The 24,548-nt window shown below is 38.6% G+C and overlaps 1 protein-coding gene across 1 annotated transcript in view; it reads left to right on the top strand.

Annotated features, from left to right (window-relative positions):
- Window positions 1-23,570, top strand: part of CCDC7 (coiled-coil domain containing 7) — a gene marked incomplete at its 3' end in the record, with an annotated part of 77,694 nt that extends 54,124 nt beyond the window's left edge. The window contains exons 4-6 of the mRNA XM_006763752.2: window positions 3,419-3,439; window positions 3,793-3,825; window positions 23,404-23,570. Of these exons, the coding sequence (XP_006763815.1) occupies window positions 3,419-3,439; window positions 3,793-3,825; window positions 23,404-23,570 (221 nt within the window). The remainder of the gene's footprint in view (window positions 1-3,418; window positions 3,440-3,792; window positions 3,826-23,403) is intronic.
- Between the last annotated feature and the right edge of the window lie 978 nt (window positions 23,571-24,548).

The following is a 24,548-nucleotide window of genomic DNA, read 5'->3' as shown; positions in this document are numbered from 1 at the left end:
TGTTGATTTTCTCGCCTATCTGGTTTATGAACTGTATGGCCATTACTCCGAATTCTTTTTCTGTCATGTTGCATGCCTCCATTTCACTTAGCTGATTTTCTGGTGAGTCCTCCTTTTCCTTCCTTTGGGGGTTTCTTTGTTTACCCATGTTTGATTTCACCAATATTTCTAGACGTTGAGTCGTTCAGTGGTTGCTCCCTGTGGTGGCAGTGGCTCCTCGGGCTGTGATTGCTCCTTAGGTGGTTGTGGTAGCAGCTACTCCTCTGTTGGTAGCAGGTCCTCTGATGGGTGCTGTTCACAGCTGTGGTGGCTCTTCTGGATGGTGGAGCGAGGCTTCACACAGAGCAACTGTTTCTCAAACAGAGCGTGTGGTGACCAGGAGGCCGCTGTTGCTTGGATCTGTTGCATTGATTTAAAGGCGCAAAATACAACACAACAAGGCACAACGTACCAGGCACTGAACACAAATGTATTTATGGTATTAATAACCCCAAATAAAGGTGGCCACCCGAGCTAAGAGAGTTGGGGGATAAGGAAGAAAGAAGAGAAAAAGATAGAAGAGAAAACAGAAAGAAAAAGAGAGAAAAGAGAATGAAGTAGAAGAGGGGAGGAGACTATTCATATGAGGAGAAAACTCCGATAGAACCACCACTAATCCCAACAAATTCCAGCAACGGATCCCTGGAGATGAATACAATCTACAAACAACCAATAATATCAAGGGAGGCAAGAGAAAACAGAAGCACAAAAATAACCCGGGGCGAGGGGTAGGGGTGGGGGTGGGAAACAGAAAAAGAAAAAGAAAAATCAGAACAACCTCACAAACAATTCTTAAAAAAAACCCCATATACTCAACAATCAAGCAAACAACAACAAAACAATAGAGAAAAGAAGAGAAAAAAAATTTGGATAGTGAAGAAACTTAAGGGAGAGGTGTATAAGGATTTAGAGCAGGTGATTGGAAAAGGGATATTTAAGTAGGGTGAAATTTAGATGGGGTAAAAAGAATAGGGAATATCTAAAGCAGGAATAGGGTAAGAGAAACAGGACAACAAAAGGGGAAAAGTGGGGAAGAGGGTTTTAGCACAGAGGCAAAATTGAGGTAGAGGAAAATGATGCCAAAGCAGGGGTGGGCAAACTTTTTGTCTCGAGGGCCACAATGGGTTCTTAAACTGGACCAGAGGGCCGGAACAAAAGCATGGATGGAGTGTTTGTGTGAACTAATATAAATTCAAAGTAAACATCATTACATAAAAGGGTACAGTCTTTTTTGTTTTTAGTTTTATTCATTTCAAATGGGCCGGATTCCGCCCGCAGGCCATAGTTTGCCCATGGCTATGCTAAAGGAATGATGAAAATAGAATGGAGAACCATAGTCCCAAAATAAAATAAAGAGAAAATAAAATGACACTTTAAAAAAATGGGAAAATGGTAGCAGTAATAATACTGGTTAAAAATAAAAATATAGTAATTAAAAGGGTAAAATCAGGTGATGAAAAAAGAAAAAAATGGTTTCTTAGTTAAAAGGTGGAAAAATAATTTAAAAAATAATTAAAAATGTGCTGTACTGAAGGTGCTTCAGATCTTCTACTCTTCTTTTTGGCACGCCAGGTATTCAGGTGAATGTTGAATTTCCCTCTGATACACTGTTCCTCTGTGTTGTAAGCCACAGTCCTGATTTTAAGGCAGCCCGTATTGGTTTCCCAGACAGCCTTTATCTGTGTTTACAGAAGAGTCAGTTCATGGCTCTGCCTCTGGGTGGCAGTGTGTCGGGATTGACCTCCGAGGCTATAAGTCCTCTTTGACCAGGTGTGCTCTATTGTACCTAAAACTGGTTTGGTAAAGTTCTCCGCCCAGAGCTGGTTCCCCAGTCGTCACTCCCAGCTCTGTTTCCCAGGCTCCCCCAAAACAACCTTCCCTTACAGGCTCTGTGACTGACCCCAACTGGGTAATCCCATGCACTGGGTTCAACAATCAAATGCACAGATTTAAGAGGAAGTGTAAAAACAAGAGCCTGAGAAGTTGTGCAAACTCACAAGGCTCCACCTTCCAGATCTGCGTGGAGTCTCTGCACGTGCTCTGGCCCCTGGCACCAAGTAGCTGGCCGACTGGCAAAATCTGAGGCTGCCCGTTTGCATCCAGTCCAACTGTGGGCTTATTTATAGCATTCCCTTCTGCCAGCAGCCCTGGGGGAGCCCTTCTACACTCGTGGGTCACGTTGGCTCCAACGGCCGCGGACTTTGTGGGGCACAGAGTGCCCCCCCCTCGTGCGTCCCACTCTCCAACCTAAATTGCAAACCCCACCTTTGGGGGAAGTCTAACCTACTGTGGGGAGAATCAGGGCTCCTCTGAGTTCACGTAGCCGCGCTGCTTGAGAGTCGTTGCTTCCGGGTTAGTAGCCGGTCTCTGGATGCCGGTAACAGCCACTCAAGATGGCGTGGTCTCCATGGCTGAGCTGGCGCACTGGGAGAGGTTTCAGCTGCAGTCTTTAACCGTTCCCTTTTTCTAGGAGTTCTTTGTCTTTCCTGGCTGCAGACTGTTTCTCAGCTGAATCTCCTCTGCTTATTCGGGCTGTATGTTACCCGTTTCAGCTGCTCGCCCTTATCTGCTCTGGGACAAGGCACCAACACATCCGTCTAAACCTCCACCATTTTTTTTCCCGGGTTCACACTTTTTGAACCATTGATCTATAGTTAGTGTTGCAGAAGGGAAACTTTAGGCTATCCTGATTTTTTTGTTTTGTTAAGTACTGTTTCTTCTGCCTGAATGCATGTAGTAATATTTTTCTTTAATAGTTTATGTCAAAACTTTTATCTCTGATAGTGTTTTTTTTGTGTGGCAAGTGTAATCATTTTAGCATTTCATTTTCTAAGTGGTAAATATTGATATTTTAGACTGTGTGATTGGTTTTGTATATTTAGTTTCTCTTACAAGCTCCTATACCAGATCTATGCATTTTCTGTTAAAAATATTTAGTAGTAGTATTTTATATTTTGATTTTTAGGCCCTTTAGCAGAAAAATATTATATTAAAGAGGCAATGTGTGGTAAGGTAATTCTTGCTTTTCATTATTGTCCTCTTTGCTATATGAAAAAATAATGCTCTTTTGGGATGAATTTAAATTTTATTTTCTAAACCTAAATTAAAAAATATAAAATCATATATGTAAATTATTTTGGGATTTCTTTTAATATAGATCTATAAAGATGGAAATATTTCTCTAAAACTAAGTTGTCTATGCAAGTTGTATTAAAACCTTCCTATTAATATTAAAATATTGTTATTTTGGATTATAGACTTATGTTTTAATAATTTGTACATTTTTGTGATTGAAAATTGCAAGACTTGAATGAAATGTTTTATCACACATTGTGAAGAGTTTTATTTTAAAATGTTTAATTACAATTTTATTTTCCAGATTTTGGAATCTCTTTTTAAGGTATGTTCAAAATATTGCAGTTTAAGTTTACTAAAATTAAATGCAGAAATACATGTAAATGAAGTTTCTAAGGTTTGAAGTAGTAAAATTCTTTAACTTGCTGATATATATATTTTAAAATTTTATATTACAATTGTATGTTACACTAGCCTTATTCTAAGTCCTAGGATAAATGATGTTTGGTTCAGTACTAATTTTTGATATATGAAAATTCTCTCCCTCTCTCTCTCTCTCTCTCACACACACACACACACACACACACACATGCATACACACATATCCATTTATTCCACTTTAAAAATTTAACTTGTCAATAATTATTTCTTTTCTGGTCCTTTTTTTTTTTTTTAAAGTGGTTTCAGCGACAGGTCAATCAAATGGAAGAGGTAAGTAAAACATTTCTTAATTGTTAATTAAATTAATATTTTATCTCATCTATAAACAAATTTGGAATATAAGTTAAAATTTTTTGAGTAACCATTGGTTAATACTGATTTACATAGAGAAAGAATGAATGGATAGATAAAAGTGTCTCAGTGATTTATACACTACATTCCTGTATGTATCTGCTATACTCTGAGTTTGGTACATTCTTTCACCTAAAATGGAACAATAGAAATTTAATTATTATTCTTTTCCTAATTTACATAAAATTATAAGTGACAAGAGAAAACTTATCAACTTAAAATTATCCTCTATTTAAATAATCAGGCATAATATATATGCTTACTATTAAATTATATATTCATATTTTTAAAAATGTAATGTTATTTTAATGACTTTTTTGTACTTCTTGATTTTCAGGTGCTTTAGTACCAGTTTGAAAACTACTGGTGCTGTTTTTAGGGGTTTTAAATTATGTTTTGGAAAATACTTTATGTTATCTCTTTATATAGCAAAATGATTTCTAGGATAGCTTTAGTTATTCATGGAATTATTTTAGTTCTCCCTTGGATACATTTGTGGCTCAGCCCAATTAAACCTCTTGAAGCCCAGACACTTTAAATTAAAAAGATTTATTTATTTAAGATATAAATTAAAGATTAAAGTTAGAAATGGAATCCTAGCAGCTTTTTATTATTTTACCTTTGGCCCCAGAGTAAACTTTTATGATCTTGCATTCTTTGCTTCAGATATGGCTGACACTGGAAGAATATTGGTAGTTGTTCTTTGATTATGGTAGATTGGTCATCATCTTTCCAGAGAAGTAGGATTGGGGTGAAATTTACTATTTCCCCCCACCCTCTTATAAGATCGGTATTTCTTTGCAATTTGGGTAGTGCAGCTTACCTTTTGCCTTCTTATTTTTGTATCAACCTCTTTTTATTCTATTTTTTTATGCAGTTGTCTCACTCTCTTATTTATATACTTAGTTGTGTCAATGTGTGAGACCCATCCAAAACTCTGGTTTCTCAGTTCCTTGACCGTCTTATCTCTGAAGATCTGTGTCCTTTATTTCTGGCTCCACTTCCAGTCACACTCTAGACCTTACCATTTATTGAATTGTTTTACTTTAAACATTACTAATTCAGGCAACTCATTCTTAAACTAGAAATATCTATATTTCCAATTAATATTTTAAATACTGCTCTGGCCACTTTTGAAGTCAAGACCATTAGTTCATTTATTCCTCTATCTCCTTGCAGTCTTTTTTATTCATCTTTCTTCACTTTGGAGACAATGTACTCCATCACAGTGAATTTCTTAATTTCCTAATCTCTTTTATCTCTTTCTTTCTTTTGTTCTTTTTGCACTTGTCTAATAAAACATAACCCTGAATAAACGTCATTATTCACTCTTTAGGTTTAGCTGTGAAACACTGCTGAAAAAGTGACATAATAGGTCAGACGCAAAAACTGCCTGGAAATTCTATCGCATCTGAAATTGATTTCAACCTTTTTCAGACATCATCTCAAACTCACCCACTTTGTCTCATTTTCATCTTCACTGTCGGGTGAAATGCTTGAAAGTGCTTGAAATGCTTGAAATACAAGCCACTGGTTAGAATTCCTGCTACCAGCCCGCGCGCGCGCACACACACACACATTTATTTACATGCATACTCATTCTATGTTCCTTTCCTCCTGTTAATTAGAGTTTATTGTTCTCCTACATAAAATTCATTCTTATACTTCTGTTTGGTCTCATCTCGACTTCTCACGAAATTTGATTAATCATTCTCTCTTGTATATTAAACTTTTGTCATTCAAACTGTGTCCTTCTTTTCAGTTTTTAAATATGCTCATGTCTTTCTAATTTAATGCCACATTCCCCTTCAGTTATAGGTCTATCTCTCATTAGCCCTTCATAACCAATTTTAAAAATTATTTGGGAGATTTGGGAAAGTGACGTCAGAGCAATGGTGGCATGAGAGATAGCCTTGTTCTTTCCCCTTGAAGCTTCAACAATTTGAATGGTTATAATTCAACAAAGGATTCCCTGCCCAATGCACAATGTCTGAGATATCTGTGCATTGAAACACGAAAAAGTGGGCAAGTAGCTCTGCCTCATGGAGCCTTATCCCGGCCAGGGCATATACCCAGGGTGCAGGTTCAATCCCTGATGGTGGTTTGTGTGGGAGGCAACTAATCAATGTTTCTCTTGCACACTGATATTTCTCTCTTCCTCTCTCCATCTTTCTAAAAAAAAAAAAATCAATAAAAAAGCATATCCTTGGGTGAATAGTTAAAAAAAAAAAGAAATAAAGGTGAGCAAGTGGGAGCCAATGGGGGAGGTAAGATGGGAGAAAAGCTCAAAGGAGCTATGAACACTGACCAGCAGACTGGAGCTCACTGCATGGCTCAGCCCAGAGAGTGGAGGAGTCAGGTTATGGCTGGCACTCCCTTCAGCCAGGAGGAGCACTTAGTGAGTATTTCTGCAGGAGTGGGCAGTGGGAGCTGTGGCTGAGCCCAGGGACCTGGGCAGGGACAAAGCACAGAAGTGTGGTCATCGTTTTCTGGAAGAGCATTCCAGACAGAGAAACAAAGCCATGGAGCCTGCCCATCTTCCCGTAACCTCCCAGAGCTTGCCTTCCCTCCCACTTTGTGTTGGGTTCCAGAGCACATTATCTGAAAACCCAAGAACTGGGTCTACAGAAACACCTTTTGCCCTGAGCAAAGAGGGCACTCTGCAGCTAGTCCCAGAATCAAGTGGAGGCATCAGGAGACATTGTGGAGATATGCTGATTACCATTGCTAGTAGGGCAAAGCAACAAAGGAGGTGGCTGGGTTCCCCCAGTTCACTCCACCCCCATACATTGGCAGCTGCTCTGCTGTCAGTGTCTGGCTGGGGAGGACAGCACTGGGATTTTATAGATTTGGAGTCCATTGCCTACTACATGCCCCTGTGGGTGACCAGATCACAGGGGAGACACCCACTTTCCCAGGGAACACAGGCCATTTACCACCACCCTACAGAGACCTGAAAAGCCCGAGAAGTGCAAGAAAGTTGAAAAACGTGTGATTCAGTGTCATCCACCAGAAAACAATTGAATGACTACCTCTTATCAATCTACTAGAAAAGTGCCACTCATACATAGATGCCTAAAAGAGAAGGATCACATCAAATACTATGTAGAACCAAGATAACGAGGCAGCTCAGACAGAAAATGAAAATTCTTCAGAAGATAAACTTAAAAACATGGAAATACATTATTTAAATAAGTGGTTGCCAACCAATGGTCTGTGAGGTCTGAAAAGTTGGCGACTGCTGGTTTAAGGAAACCTTTGGAGCAGCGGTCGCCAATTGGTGGTCTGCAGACCACTGGTGGTCTGTGAGGTCCGAAAGGTTGGCGACCGCTGATTTAAATGACAGAATTCAAGATTGCAGTTCTGAAAAAAACTCAACAGGATGTAAGAAAATACAGGCAGTTTAATGAATTCAAAAACCAAATCAACAATCAAAACAAGTACTTCACTAAAAAGATTGAAACTTAAAAAAAGAAGCAAACAGAAATTCTGGAGAAGAATTCAATAAAAGAGATCAAGAATGAATTAGTAATTCCACATGTGAGTGAAAACATATGGTACTAGTCTTTCTCAGACTGGTTTATTTCACTTAACATATGCTCTTCTGCTCCATCCATGCTATTGCAATGGGTAAGATTTCCTTTTTTATAGAGAAGTAGTATTTTACTGTGTAAATGTACCACAGCTTTTTTATGCGCTCATTCACTGATGCACACTTGGGCTGCTTCCAAATCGTGACTATTGTAAATAATGCTGCAATAAACATAGGGGTGCATATATTCTTTCAAATTAGTGTTTTAGGTTTCTTTGGATATATTCCCAGAAGTGAAATTCCTGAGTCATAAGGCAGTTCTGTTTTTAGTTTTTTGAGGTAACTCCATACTGCTTTCCACAGTGGCTGGGCCAATCTACATTCCCACCATTGCACAGGGATTCCCTTTTCTCCACATCCTCACCAACAACTTGTTGTTTGTTGATTTATTGATGATTGCCATTCTGACAAAAATAAACTAACACACAAAATAGAAACAGACTAATAGAGAACAGACTGCCAACTTTCAAGTGGGATGGGAATTACAAGGCTGGGTGAAAAAGATGAAGGGACTAAGAAAAAAACCCCCTTATAGACACAATCAACACTATTGTGATTATCAGAGGGAAAAGTGGGTCAGGGGAAATGGAAGAAGGTTTAAAAGGGATAAATGGTGATGGAAGAAGACTTGACCTGGGGTGGTAAACAACACAATGTAATACACAGATGTATTATACTTGAAACCTCTGAACTTTATTAACCAATGTCACCTCAATAAATTTAATAACAAATAAAATAAATTAACTACAAAGCATAGGAAATAGAGTGGACCAGATGGAGAAAAGGGTAGGGTATCAAAGATAGAAACCTAGAAATGATGCAGAAGAAAAAGAGAGACTTGAGCATAAAAAATGAACTCTAAGAACTATCTGACTCCATCAGAGCATTGTAAGAGTAATAGGCAGGCTTATTTCACTTAGCATAATGCTCTCGAGTTCCATCCATGCAGTTGCAAACGGTAAGAATTCCTTCTTTTTTACTGCAGCGTAGTATTCCATTGTGTAGATGTAAGGGAGGGTGGGAGTAAGGGGGAGAGATCAACCAAAGGACTTGTATGCGTGAGTATAAGCCTAGCCAATAGACACAGACACTGGGGGTGGGGGGTTGGGAGAGGTGAGGACATGATCAACAATGAGGAATTTAACAACCATAAAAAATTTTCCCCAAAATAAAAGTCTAGGACCAGATGGTTTCATCAGTGAATTTTACTAAACATTCAAAGAAGATTTTATACCTATACTCAAAATCTTCCAAAAAATTGAAGAAGAGACAATACTCCCTACAACACTCCCTACCACATTTTATGAGGCCAACATAAGCCTGATACCAAAACATGGCTAAGTTAATACAAAAACAGACTAGTATATGATGATTATTGATGTAAAAATCCTACACAAAATGCTCACAAATTGAATATAAAAATACATTAAAAAAAGTACATCACACTAGGGTGGGATTTATTTCAAAGGCACAAGGATGATTCAACAAACATAAGTTAATTAATGTAATATACCACATTAACAAAACAGGATAAAAATAATATAAATATAATCTTTATCAATAGATGCAGAGAAATAATTTGATAAGATTCAACATCAATTTATGATTAAAATACTTAATAAAATGGGCACAGAAGGGAAATAACACAACATAATAAAGGCAATATATGACAAACAAACTAATATAATGGTGAAACCTGAATGCTCTTCCTCTAAAATCAGGAAACATACAAAAATGCCCACTCTCACCACTCTCATTCAACACTAGAAACCTGGTGCATGAACTCATGCACCAGTGGTGTCCCTCAGCCTAGCCTGCAGGGATTGGGCTGAAACCGGCTCTCCAACATTCCCGGAGGGGTCCCAGATTGTGAGAAGGTGCAGGCCAGGCCAAGGGACCCCATTGGTGACGAATTTGTGCACCGAGACTCTAGTATGCATATAAGATCTTTGGTTAATCTCTTCCTGCCCTTCCCCCTCCTCCCTTCCCTCTGAGACTCATCAGTCTATTCCATGTTTCCATGCCTGTGGGCTCTGCTCCTGCATTGAGTGTCTGCCCCCTGGTGGTCAGTGTGCATCATAGCTACTGGCCGGTTGGCCAGTCTACCAGTTGCTTAAACTTTTATATATATAGACTAGAGGCCTGGTGCATGGATTCGTGCAGCATGGGGTCCCTTAGCCTTGCCTGTGGGGATTGGGCCGAAACCAGATGACATCCCCTGGGGATTCCAGATTGTGCGAGGGCACAGGCCAGGCCAAGGGACCCCACCGGTGCATGAATCTGTACACCTGGCCTCTAGTATGCTATAAGATCTTTGGTTAATCTCTTCCAAACCTCCCCCCTTCCCTCTGAAATTCATCAGTGTGTTCCATGTTTCCATGCCTGTGGTTTCCGCTCCTGCATTGAACGTCTGCCCCCTGGTGGTCAGTGCATGTCATAGCTACTAGGTGAATGGTCAGCCAGTTGCTTAGGCTTTTATAAGTATAGACTAGGGACCTGGTGCACGAAATCCGTGCACTGGGGGGGGAGTGTCCAAGCCTGCACCCTCTCACATACTGGGAGCCCTAAGGCGTTGACCCCCATCCCCCTCCAATTGCAGGATCGGCCCCTTGCCCAGGCCTGAGGCCTCTGGCAGAGGGGTCAGGCCTGGGCAGGGGACCCTCATTTCCCCCCAACCCTGGTTCTGCCCCCAGCCCAGGCCTGATGCCTCTGGCCCAGGATTCAGGCCTGGGCAGGGGACCCCCAGCCCCCTCCGATTGCTGGCTCTGCCCCACGCCCAGGCCGGATGCCTCGGCCAGAGGAGTTGACCCTCATCACCCTCTGATCGCCGATCACCGGATTCGCCCCTTGCCCAGGCCTGAGGCCTCTGGCAGAGGCGTCAGGCCTGGGCAGGGGGCCCCCAGCTCCCCGCAGTTGCAGGCTCCGCCCCTGCCCAGGCCTAATGCCTCTGGCTGAGGCGTCGGGCCCGGGAAGCGGGGATCTGCAGCAGCAGTGGCACTGCAATGCGCGGGCTCTGCCCCTGCTCCCGCAGGATGCCTCTGGCTGAGGCATCTGGCCTGGGCAGCGGGGACCCGCAGCTGCAGTGGCCCCGCGATCGTGGCCTTCGCTTTAGGCCCAGGCAAGGGACCTCTAGCTTCTGGGACTGCCAGCTTCAACTGTGCCCAGCTCCCATTGCTGGCTTCACCCCTACTTCCTGCTATCACTGGCCAGGGCAGCAAAGGCTCCCCATTCTCTGATCATGGCTGGGGGTCAGGGCTCTTAGCCCCCCAGGTCTTAGCTCCCCCCTGGGTTTCCGATCACTGTCAGTGGCAGGGGGCTTCTTCCTGCTTTCCCTTTCACCTCCCTGCATTGTGCCTACATATGCAAATTAACCACCATCTTTGTTGGTGGTTAACTGCCATCTTAGTTGGCAGTTAATTTGCATATTGCCCTGATTAGCCAATGAAAAGGGTAGCGGTCATATGCCAATTACCATGTTTCTCTTTTATTAGTGTTGATAGTACTGGAAGTCCTAGCCAGAGCAATCAGGCAAGAGAAAGAAAAGGCATTCAAATGGGAATTAAAAATATGATTCTTTATATAGAAAATGCTAAAGACTCCACCAAAACTATTAGAAACAATAAACAAATAGAATAAAGTTGCAGGATACAAAATCAATGTACAGAAATCCACTGCATTCCAATATACTAACAAATTTCACAAAAAATTAATGAAAAAGAGCAATTCCTTTTGCAGTTGAAACAAAAAGAATAAAATACCCAGGAATAAATATAACAAGGATGTGAAGGACCTACATACTGAAAACTGCAAAGTATTGTTAAAAGCGATTGAAAAAGACACAATGAAATGGAAAGATATTCCATGTTCATGGATTGGAAGAATCAAAATAGCTAAAATGTCCATATTTTCCAAAACAATATACAGATTTAATGCAATCCCCACAAAAATCCTCAGATATATATGGAACCACAAAAGAGCCTGAATGACAAAAGCAATCGTGAAAAAAACCTAGAGGTATCACACTATCTTGACTTCAAATTATATTACAGAGCAGTGATAAAACAGCATCCAATCATATTATAAAGCAACAATAATAAAAACAGACACACAGACCAATGGAATGGAATTGGATGCCCAGAAATAAAACCACATGTATATGGGCAAATTATTTTTGACAAAGGACCAAAAAAACTTCCAATGGAGAAAAGAAAGCCTCTTCAATAAATGGTACTGGGAAAATTGGAAAGCCACATGCAAAAGAATGAAACTAGATTACAATTTATCCACATGTACAAAAATTTATTCAAAATGGATCAAAGACTTAAATATAAGCCCTGAAACAATAAATTACATAAAAGAAAACATAGGTACTAAACTGTGGACCTCGTTCTTGAAGAAGATTTTATGAATTTTACTTTAAAGGCAAGGGAAATAAAAGCAAAAATAAATAAATGGGAATGTATCAGTTAAAAAGTTTCTGCACAAAAAACGAAACTGCCAGCAAAATAAAAAAGCAGCCAACCAAGTGGGTGAAGATATTTGCAAGCAACAGCTCCAACAAGGGGCTAATATCTAAAAAATATAAAAAGAACTCATACATCTCAACACCAAACAGACAAACCAATTTAAAAAGTGGTCAGAGCACCTGAACATACACTATCATGAGAAGATATTCAAGTAGCCAACAGATATATGAAAAGATGCTCAAGTTCACTAGCCATTAGGGAAATGCCAATCAAAACTACAATAAGATACCACTTCACACTTGTTAGAATAGTTATTATTAACAAAACAATAACAAATGTTGAAGAGGTTGTGGAGAAAAAAACCCTCATTCACAACTGGTGGGAATGTAAACTGGTACAACCATTATGGAAAACAGTATGGAAGTTCTTCAAGAAATTAAGAATGGAATTAGCATATGAACCAATTTCTCTTCTGGGTATCTACACAAAAAATTTGAAAACATGTATTTGCAAAAAAAAAAAAAAAAAAGTACTCCTGCATTCATTGCACAGTGGTTAAGACATAGAAGCAACAAAAATGTCCTTGGATAGATGATAAAGTTAAAAAAATGTGGTACATAAGAGCTGATTTTTTGAAAAGATAAACAGAATTGATGAACCTCTAGCAAGACTCCTCAAAAATGAGAGAGAGGATCCAAATAAACAAAGTCAGATAGGAAAGAGGTGAACTAACAACAGACACACAGAAATACAAAGTATCATAAAAAATATAATGAATGACTATATTCCAACAAACTGGACAACCTAGATGAAATGGACATATTACTAGAAAAATACAATCTTCCAAAACTCATTCAGAAAACCTGAATAGGCTGATAACTACTGATGAAATTGTAGCAGTAATTTCCAGTGAACAAAACTCATGGTCTGGAGGGCTTCAGAGGGGAGTTTTACCAAACATTCAAAAGAACTAACACCTATGCTCCTCAAACTATTCCAAAAAAATTCAAGAGGAAGAAACACTTCCAAATACTCTTTATGAGGCCAGCATTATCCTAATTCCAAAACCAAGTAGAGACACTAAAAAGAGAATTACAGGCCAATATCCCCGAGGAACATAGATGCTAAAATCCTCAACAAAATATTAGCAAATCAGATCCAACAATACATTAAAAAGATTACACACCCCAACCAAGTGGGATTTATCCCAGGGTTGTAAGGCTAGTACAATATTAGCAAATCAATAAATTGGATCAACGAGAAGAGGATTACAAAATGGCAGTGGAGAAAGTGGATGCTGCACTGACATGCTCCCAGAATGAAACTGGAGTTGCAACTAAAATACATCCTGAATAATTGACTAAGACTAGCTGGAGAGGACCCTGATAACAAAGGACAGAAAGTAGGGGCCAACATAGAAGCTAGTTGAAAGCGCTGAGGTGCAAAAGGGCTGGTTGGGCTTCCACTGAGAGAAGCTTAGGTTCTGGAGGGACATCTCAGCTGTTTTCCACTGAGAACTCTGCTGCTTAAACTCCAAGCTGGGCTCCCCAGCCCACAGCAACAGAATTGAGAATGGTTTCCTCATAGAATCTGTGTGTGAAAAGCACCAGTGTTGCTGTCTTCCAGGGAGAGATGGCTGGAAATCCAGGCATACTCTTAAAGAGCCAATGCACAAAATTTTGTGTGCAGTCACTGACTTTGGGCTCTGGCAGAAGGAGGGTAGGGTGGACTGTAGCTGAGGGAACAAAAGCCAGTCTTGGGAATTCTGGAATTGGACCTTGGAAGGCAGAAACCCTGGTTTCCTGTGCCTTGGAGGACATCTTTCTCTGATGGATCTTTGCTATCCAGGCAGTTTTTGCCCCACCCTACTGGAAAACCTGCTTGCCCTACCCTATGGAGTTTTTGAGGCCCATTAAGAGAATAACAATTAGCATGGAAGCATAAGCAGTTGCCCCACCCTGTTGGAGAATCTTTCTCCTCAGGCTATAGTTGATAGCCTGAGGCTAATCAAGACTGAATATCAGATGAGATTGGGCACTTTCAGGGTGGTATGGCCTAGAGAAGCATTGAACAGACTGTCAAACTACAGTGGAAAGACTGGGGAGGGTTGGGGGGGAGGTAAGAGATCAACCGAAGGACTTGTATGCATGCATATAAGCATAACCAATGGAAGCAAGACACTGGGGGACAGGGGCAGGACATGTGCTGGGTGGAAGGAGAGGCTCGGGGAAGATCAATTGGAAAAAAAGGAGACATATGTACTACTATTTGTAATACTTTAAACAATAATAATAATAATAATAATGATGATGATGACTGAATATCAGAATGCAGGCAGAGGAGGCACAGAGATTCCCAAGCAAGAAGAACCCAAATAGACTCACACCCAGACACATCATAATTAAAATGACAAAACATCTTAAAGGCAGCACAAGGAAAGCAATTTGATACCTACAAAGGAGCTTCCATAAGGCTGTCAACCAATTTCTCATCAGAAACTCTACAGGCCAGAAGAGAATGGCATTGAATATTCAACATAATGAAAAGCAAGGATCTGAAAGCAAGATTACTATATCCAGCTATCATTCAAAATAGATGGCGAAATAAAGAGCTTCCCAGACAAAAAAAAAGACCAAAATAGTTTATTACCACCAAACCAGCACTGCAAGAAGCTAAAGGGAAAGAAATTCTAAAGGGACTGTTGTAAAAAGAAGAAATAAAAAAAGGGAGAAGGAACACAGCCATAAAGAATAAAAATGGCAACAAATAAGTACCTATCAATAATAACCTTACATTTAAATGGATTAAGTGCTTCAGTCAAAAGACATTGGGTAGCTGAATGGATAAGAAAACATGGCCCATATATATGCTGTCTACAAGTCACCCACCTCAGAACAAAGACTCACACAAGATGAGAGTGAAGGGATGGACAAAAATTTCAATGCAAATGGAAATAAAAAAAGGGGTACAATACTCATATCTGACAAAATAGATGTCAAAATGAAGGCCATCACAAGAGATGATAAAGGTCACTATAAATATTAAAGGAATCTTTCCAACAGGAGGATATAACCCTGGTAAATATATGCACCCAATATAAAAGTACCAAAACATATAAAAAATTTCTGGAGGATGTTAAGGGAGAGTTCAACAGCAATATAATCATAGTTGGGGACTTTAACTCCCTACTTACTACACTAGATAGATCTTCTAGACAAAAAATTAATAAGAAAACAACTCTAAATGAAACACTATATCAGATGGATATATTGACATTTATAGAAATTTCACTCAAAGCTGCAGAATATACATTCTTCTAAATTGCACATGGGTTATTCTCAAAGATAGACAACATGCTAGGACACAAAACCAGTCTCTACAAATTCAAGGAGTTTGAAATAATATATAGCATCTTCTCAGGTCATAATGGAATAAACTTAGAAATCATTTACATTTAAACACATGGAGGCTAAATAGCATGTTATTAAACAATGAATGAGTTACCAATGAGAACAAGAAAGAAAAAGTTCTTGGATTGGAGGGATCAAAATACCAGATATCAAGCTATATTACCAAGCCACGGTTCTCAAAACTGCCACTGGTACTGGCTCAAGAACAGACATATAGACCAATGGAACAGAACAGAGAACCCAGAAATCAACCCAAGACATTATGCTCAATTAATATTTGATAAAGGAGACAAGAGCATACAATGGAGTCAAAACAGTCTCTTTAATAAATGGTGCTGGGAAATTTGGACAGACACATGCAAAACAGTGAAACTAAATCACCAACTTTCACCATACACAAACTCAAAATGGCTAAAGGACTTGAATGTAAGATGGGAAACCATAAAAATCCTGCAAGACTCCATAGGCAACAAAATAGCAGACTTGTGTCACAGCAATATCTTTTTAAAAAATATTTTATTGATTTTTTTACAAAGGGGAAGGGAGAGGGATAGAGAGAAACATCGATCAGCTGCCTCCTGCACACCCCTGACTGGGGATGTGTCCACAACCAAAGTACATACCCTTGACCATAATCGAACCTGTGACCCTTCAGTCCGTAGGCTGATGCTCTATCCACTGAGCCAAACCAGTTAGGGCCCACAGCAATATCTTTACAGACACAGCTCCTAGGGCAATGGAGACTAAGGAGAAAATAAACAAATGGAACTACATCAAAATAAAAAGCTTCTGCACAGCAAAAACAATCAACAGAACAATAAGAAAACCCACTGCATGGGAGAACATATATGCCAATGATATTTCTGATAAGGGCTTAATCTCCAAAATTTACAGAGAACTCATACAACTTAACAAAAGGAAGATAAACGATTCAATAAAAAAATGGTCAAAGGATTTAAATAGACACTTTTTGAAAGAGGACATACAGAGGGCCGAAAGACATATGAAAACATGCCCAAAGTCACTAATCATCCAAGAGATGAAAATCAAAACAACAATGAGATACCATCTCACACCTGTAAGAATGGCTATCATCAACAAATCAACAACTGACAAGTGCTGGCGAGGATGTGGAGAAAAAGGAACCCTCCTGCACTGCTGGTGGGAATGCAGACTGGCGCAGCCACTGTGGAGAACAGTATGGAGTTGCCTCAAAAAGTTAAAAATGGAACTCCCATTTGACCCAGTAATCCCACTTCTAGGACTATATCCCAAGAAACCAGAAACATCAATCAGAAAGGATATATGCACCCCTATGTTCATAGCAGCACAATTTACCATAGCTAAGATTTGGAAACAGCCTAAGTGCCCATCAGCATATTAGTGGATTAAAAAATTGTGGTACATCTACACAATGGAATACTATGCTGCTATAAAAAGAAGGAACTTTCAACATTTGCAACAACATGGATGGAACTGGAGAACATTATGCTAAGCGAAATAAGCCAGTCGGAGAAAGATAAATATCACATGATCTCACTCATATGTGGGATATAATGATCAACATAATTTGATGAACAAAATTAGATTTATCTAGAGACAAATGGTAGGGGTGGGAGAGGGTTAGAGAGCAAGCAAAAGACTTGTATGCATGCATGTTAGCATAACCAATGGACACAGACTCTTGGCGGTGGGGGCTTCCCCAGGGTGGGAATGGTTGGGGTTGGGGGATTAATTGGGGAAAAAGGAGACATATGTAAAACTGTAGACAATAAAAAATAATAAGAAGAAAGGAATAAAAGTCACAGTATGGCAATATATGTAACACTAAAAAAAACTTCTTGGAAACAAAAGATCAATGAAACCAAAAGATGGTTCTTTGAAAATATAAACAAGGTTGATGAACCTTTAGCCAGACTCATCAAGAAACAAAGAGGATCCAAACAATTAAAATCAGAACTGAAAATGGTAATGTAACAACTGACAACACAAAAATACAAAGGATTTTAAGAAAATACTTTGGGGAACTATATTTCAACAAACTGGATAACTTGGATGTAATAGACAAATTCTTAGAAAAATACAATCTTCCAAAATGAAATCAGGAAGAACCAGAAAACTTGAATAGGTCAATAGTAACTGGAGAAATTGAAGCAGTAATAATAAAAAAAAACTTCCATCAAACAAAAGCCATGGCTTTATAGGGGAGTTGTACCACACATTCAAAAAGAACTAACACCTATCCTCCTCAAACTATTTCAAAAAATCCAAGAGGAAGGAATATTTCCAAACTATTTCTAGGAGTCCAGTATTATCCTAATTCCAAAACCAGATAAAGATAATACAAAGAGAATACAGGCCAATATCCCTCATGAACATAGATGCTAAAATCTTCAAAAAAATTAGCAAATCAGATCCAACAATACATTGAAAAGATCATACATTATAACCAAGTGGGATTTATTCCAGGGATGCAAGGCTGGTACAATATTCACAAATCAGTAAATGTGATACATCGTATAAATAAATTGTAAGACAAAAATCACATATCAATAAGACGCAGAAAAAGCATTCAACAAAACCCAACATCCATTTTTTATAAAAGCTTTCACCAAAGTGGGAATAGAAAGATCATACCTCAACATAATAAAAGCCATATATGACAAACCTACAGCCAACATCATACTCATTGGGCAAAAACTAAAACCATTTCCCCTCAGAACAGGAAGAAGACAGAGATGTCCACTTTCAGCACTGTTGTTCAACATATTACTGGAAGTCTTAGCCATAGTGATGAGACAAGAAGAAAAAATAAAAGGCATACAAATTAGAAAGGAAGTAAAATTTATTATTCGCAGATGACATGATACTGTACATAGAAGTCCCTAAAAACTAAATATTTAATAAATGAATTTGGCAATGTATCAGGATATAAAATTAAGACCTAGAAATCTATAGCATTTTTATGCAGCAAAAATGAACTGCCATAAAGAAACTAAAAAAAAAACCTCATTTCCCATAGGAAATTAAGGTACTTATGAATAAATTTAACCCCGGAGGTAAAAGACTTGTACTCAGTAAACTACAGAACATCGAAAAAAAGAGAGAAGATATAAACAAGTAGAAGAATATACCTTGTTCAAGGATTTGTAGAATCAACATCAGTAAAATGTCCATACTACCCAAAGCAATCTATAGATTCAATGCAATTCCTATTAAAATACCAACAGAATGTTTCACAGATCTAGAACAAGCACTCCAAAATTTATATGGGACCAAAAAAAAAAAAAGGTCACTGTATTCAAAACAGCCTCGTACTGGCAGAAGAACAGGCATATAGATCAATGGAACAGAACAGAGACCTCAGAAATTAACCTAAGCCATTATGCTCAATTAATATTTGACAAAGTAGGAAAGAGTACACAACAGAGTTAATGCAGTCTCTTCAATAAATGGTGTTGGGGAAATTGGACAGATACTGCAAAAAAATGAAATAAACTCCCAACTTACACTATACACAAGAGTAAACTAAAAATGGATAAAAGACTTAAATGTAAGTTGTAAAACCATAGAAATCTTAGAAGAAACCATAGGCAGCAAAATCTCAGACATCTCATCAATATATTTACTGATACATTTCCTAGGGGAAAGGAAACTAAGGAGAAAATAAACAAATGAGACTACATCAAAATAAAAAGCTTCTGCACAGAAAAGAAATCATCAACAAAATGAAAAGGGAACCCACTGTCTGGGAGAACGTATTTTGCAGTGATATATCTGATAAATGGTTAATATCCAAAATATATAAGGAACTCATACAACTTAACAAAAGGAAGACAATCCAGTTTAAAAATGGACAAAGGACCTAAATAGACATTTCCCCAAAGTAGACATACAGAAGGCCAAGAGACATTTGAAAAAATGCTCAAATTGACTGATCTTCTGAGAGATGCAAATTAAAATGACAATGAGCTACCACCTCACACCTGTCAATGCATATCAACAAATCAAAAACATGTGCTGGTGAGGATGTGTAAAAAAAGGAACCCTGGTACACTGTTGGTGGGAAAGTGGACTGATGCAGCCATTGTAGAAAACAGTATGGACTTTCCTCTTGGGCCCTCACCCCATCCCCTGGGGTGCCAGCAGCATCAGGGGAGTGTCGTGGGGTGCCAGAAGCATCCGCGGAGTGTGTGAGGAGCCGTGGGGTGGCAGAAATGGCCATGATGGCAGGCTAGGCGTAGGGGGCCCTACACATGTATGATTTAATCGTGTGCTATGCCTCTAGTCTATATATATATAAAAGCCAAATGACTGGAATGCTGGAACAAACAGAATGACCAGTTGCTTTGATGTGCATTGAGGCTCCAATTGGCCCCCAAACCTATCGAGGAGGTGCTGGCTGGCTGACCTCCTGCGGTCCTCCCTGCTGGTCAACCTTCGTGGCCCCTCCCCCTGGCAGGCCCCGTCCCCAATTACCCCCCACCCCAATTAAGGGCGGAGCCAGCCAGCCAACTGCCTATAGCCTCTCCCCCTGGCCAGCCCAGCCCTGATTGGCCTCAATTGGGGCAGGCCGGCTGGACCCCACCCATGCATGAATTCGTGCACCAGGCCTCTAGTTATACATAATTCTCTTTGTATGTTGCTAATTCAATAGGCAATTTTATTTACATTGGCTATAGTTAATATTATTGATTACTTCCTTATTTGTAGAAAACTATTTCTTTGGGTTTTGTGAATTATACTTTCCAGGCTTTTTTTTTTTTTTTTTTTTACCTCTTTGGTGGTCTCCTTTTTTAAAGTTACCTTTATTTAACGATTAAATACTGGAGTGCCTCAAGATTTCATCCTGTCTTACTTTTTAAAATATTTTTGTTTCAAACTTTCCCCCATAGACAATCATCCCCTTTTTTTCCACTCAAGTATTATCAATTATTATCTTTATGATAATAATTTAGAAATATACAACTCTTGCTATGAGCTCCAGACATGTGCCTAATTAACCTACTAAATCATTCTACCTTAAGCCCAATAGATCAAAATAAAATTTCCCTCTACTAAACTCATCCCTCTTCCAGTGTTCCCTGTCTTAGTGAGTGGTAGTAATACTATCCAACTGGGTAAATCTGTATCTTTTTAATATTATGTCCTAAATAGCTGTCAAATGTGTCAACTTTACTCTGTATCTAATGGTTACATCTTTGTGCCAATATCCATCATCTATAGTATGCTTAAAATCCTGAGTTATGAATTCATACTCACTGGGAGGAATTTTCAGTATACAATTAAACTTCTGATTTTGGATTCCAAGTTTTTCAGTATTTCAACCCACAATTACTTGCTATGTTCTTAATTAAGTGTATATGATCACATTCTCTAAGTATTTGTATTATCTTGAGCCTTTCAATGAATATTTCTTAAAGTATAATTGATGGACCATGTTTATATATCACCTAAGATACCTATTACAAATGCACATTTCAGAGCTCCAAATCAGACTTACTGAATCAGTTTTGTTGTTGTTGTGTGTTGGTTAGGTTATCTTCTCCTTTAATAGAGTCTCATAGAGGATTATGATGCATGTTAACATTTGAGGATCTTGGAATAATTTTGTTAATATTGCTGACACATTTTATTGTTAGTACATGCTGGTGTGGTTGATGCAGTGGTTTTGTTGCAAAAACAGAGATGCATGTTGAAGCCTTCAGAGTGTATGGTGAGCTTTGCTGGAGAAATGTATAAGCATGTAGCCTATATGCTTCAGAGTTGTGCTTGAACCTGTCCCCTCCAGATCTCTTTGATGAAGTCTAATAGCTGACAGTCCCACTGTCTTGTCCATATTTCCTTAGTTTTGTGACATCATTTCTTCTACCAGAAAAGACTTATGTTTAAATTTAATCCCTATTGGGAAATATAATGTATCAATTAGGGTCAAATCAACAGACAAAAATGACACAGTAATCTGAATAGGGACGTTTAGCCCAGAAAATTATTAAAACAGAATACCTGCAAGAAAAGGTTAAAAAAAACCTCTAGAGAATACAGGGATAGAAGATATAGAGAACAGCCTCGACCTCTAGAATTGTCCCACCTTAATCCAGGGCTGATTCAGATCTTGTGAAGGAGTAGCTGTTATCATCAGATGGCAAGAAGTTTGTTCGGGTGCCATGGTGGTGGAATTGGAACTCTAGGCAGCTGCACATAGGATTGGGTATACTGGAAAGCCATCATCTGTGGTGCTGGGAGAAACCATCTTCTAGGGAGGTGCTGCACTTCTTGCTAGGAAGCTATCCACAGGCTGGTATGCCAGAAAGCTTCCCAAAGGAGGTTTTGTATTGGTGGTGTCTTTTGATAAGCAGTTTTGGGATTGTACCATACCAAGGACCTTGCTGGAAGCCACCCATGGGGGTGGTCCTGTTGAGCTAAGTATATATGGTGCACTGCTCTAGGACTGGAAAGCGGAGAGAGAGAGAGAGAGAGAGAGAGAGAGAGAGAGAGAGAGAGAGAGAGAGAGAGAGAAACTAAAAAGAAAAGCTCTTTTTTTCCTAGTGCCTATAACCCTCTACTAACAAAGGTTACCTTCATGCCACCTGTCAAAAGAGAAACATTCATTATAAGCACAACAATGAAGAATGGATTTTAGATGAGAGACAGTAAATTGATAAGTGTAGCTGATTGCTACACCACTTTTTAGCGCAATTTATGATTGGTGTCCTCTTCTTTATGATTTTGCCTTTGTCCATAGAGTTTCCATACATTTTCTGCTTCCTTTCCATTTGTTCTGCATTTCCCAATCTCAGACTTAGAATAAATAGCCCCATATTTACTTGTGATGTTTATAGCCTAATCCCAATCCAAATAGCCATTACTGAAATTAAGACTCTTAAATCCCCAATGCTAGAATTCACTAGTGAACCTGGATTTTTACTTTTCTCTTTTCTAAGTCCTATCAAAGGTTTCTGATTTCACTGTTACTTTTCTTGCTTATGTCTGTACCTAGGTTTTTTTTTATTGTTTTTTTTTGAGCACTCATTTTTGCTGAAATTTCTTTAAATAGACTTACTTCCTAGAATACCGATTATCATTTGTCATCTATACTAATAAAAGGGTAATATGCTAATTAGACCAGATAGACCAGATGTCTTCCAGACGTCCTTCCAGAAAAAGCCATGGTGGCCGGGGCTGAGGCAGAAGCGGTTAGGGGCGATCAGGCGGTTAGAGGCAGTTATAGGCGGTTAGGGGTGCTTAGGCGGTTAGGCAGGCAGAGGCAGTTAGGGATGATCAGGCAGGCAGGCAGGCAGAGGGGTTAGGGGTGATTAGGCAGGCAGGCAGGTGAGCAGTTAGGAGCCAGAGGTCCTGGATTGCGAGAGGGATGTCCAACTGCCAGCTTAGGCCCAATCCCTGTGGACCCACTCCCTGCCCCATGTACAAATTTCGTGCACTGGGTCTCTAGTCTTATATAGTGGGATTTGCTGATTCTCTCAACTGTTCATTACTCTGTAGCTTGGTGTATTCCAAAAGGCTTGAACAACCAAGTGGTTTTCAGTCTTCCCCATGCAGACTGAGGCATGCCACCTCTATAGACCTTTATATATTAACTTCTCAGAGTCAGTAGTAGAAGATATTAGTCTTTGACAACAAATTATTGTGTCTTTCCATAATTTATCATAATAAGAGTATTCTTAGAATGGATTTTGAGGAAGTGATTGCTTTAAATTTCCTTGTAAATAATTTGAATTGCATTTAATGCTGCTACAATTGTTATTGCACTTGCTTGAAATTCTTAAATGTTAAAATAATAAGAATATTGGATTTGAGTTTTGACATGTAAAAGTCAACACTTAGCTGTTATTATGTTGCTAGGTAATTTCTCATATCAGTATTTTGTAAAATATTAGTATTTGATTATAGCTATGGATAGGAATAACATAAATTATTTAGATACAATAAATGAAACAATGACATTTCTTTGAGATAAGAGAACAAAATGGGTTATTTCCTAATTACTTTGTTAATTTTGTTGTTTTAGATAAGTAAAGATCAAAGTTTTTCAGAAGTAGAGTTTCCAATACCTGATAAAGCAGTCACTATAAACATTGCACAAGTAGTAAAGCAGGTGCAAAAACTTGAAGCACTGAAAAATCGGCTTAAAGGACAATCTACACAACCTTCGAAAGTCATGCTATCTAAGTCCAAGTAAGTAAAATATGAGTTATTAGAATTGAAAACAAGAGTGGGTATGCAATTAATAATGAATGTCAGATAAGGTTTTAGATATACTATGTGTAGAGCTGCTAAGTTAAATCAGAAGGTCTAGTCAGTTTGTACCTATTTGAAAATTTTAATAGTTTGAATTGTTACTATTTAATACATACACACTAGCCATATGTGGCTAATAAAGTTAAAATTCAACTTAATTAAAAAAAACAATTTCTTAGTCATACTAGCTATATTTCAGTTACTCTTTTTAGTATGATTGGGTGGGAAACTAAAGTATAATTAAATATTTTATTATTCATAAACATCATTATTTAAAATTGCATAGGAACAGGGTATGTTCCAATAAGTAAATTCCTACTTCTTAGTTAAGAAAACCCCCTTCTCCCCCCTGGTTGGTGGAAGATTAAAATGAATTGATTACAGTGATACATTGTCTGTTGATGCTGATTTTTGATATTTGAGGGTTAGATGTCTTGGAATAAATAGATGAATAAATCATCATTATAGAATATCTTCAGTGATTTTTTTTCACCTCACATTGTGTGTGTGTGTGTGTGTGTGTGTGTGTGTGTGTGTGTGTGTGGTGAGAAAACTTCAGACCCACTTTCTTAGCAAATTTCAAGTATACAATAGCAATATTAACTGTAAATATCATGATGTACATAAGATCTCTGGGATTTACTCAACTTATAACTGAAAATTTGTACCTTTTGAACAACATCTCCAAATTTCATCAATGCCCCAACCCTTGGAAACCACCATTGTACTCTCTGGTTCTAAGTGTTAGACTTTATTATGTTTCACATATAAGTGAGATCATTTGTCTTTCTCTGTCTGGCTTATTTCACTTAGCATAATGTTCATCGGGTTTATCCATGTTGTGACTAATAACAGCATTTCCTTTTGTTTATGGCTCAATAAATTTCATTGTATATATTTGCTACAATTTCCTTA

The sequence above is a fragment of the Myotis davidii genome, unplaced genomic scaffold, assembly GCF_000327345.1.
Source record: "Myotis davidii unplaced genomic scaffold, ASM32734v1 scaffold559, whole genome shotgun sequence".
Taxonomy (NCBI): Eukaryota; Metazoa; Chordata; class Mammalia; order Chiroptera; family Vespertilionidae; genus Myotis; species Myotis davidii.
Note: the sequence above shows the minus strand (reverse complement) of the source record. Positions and strands in the feature narration are given on the sequence as shown.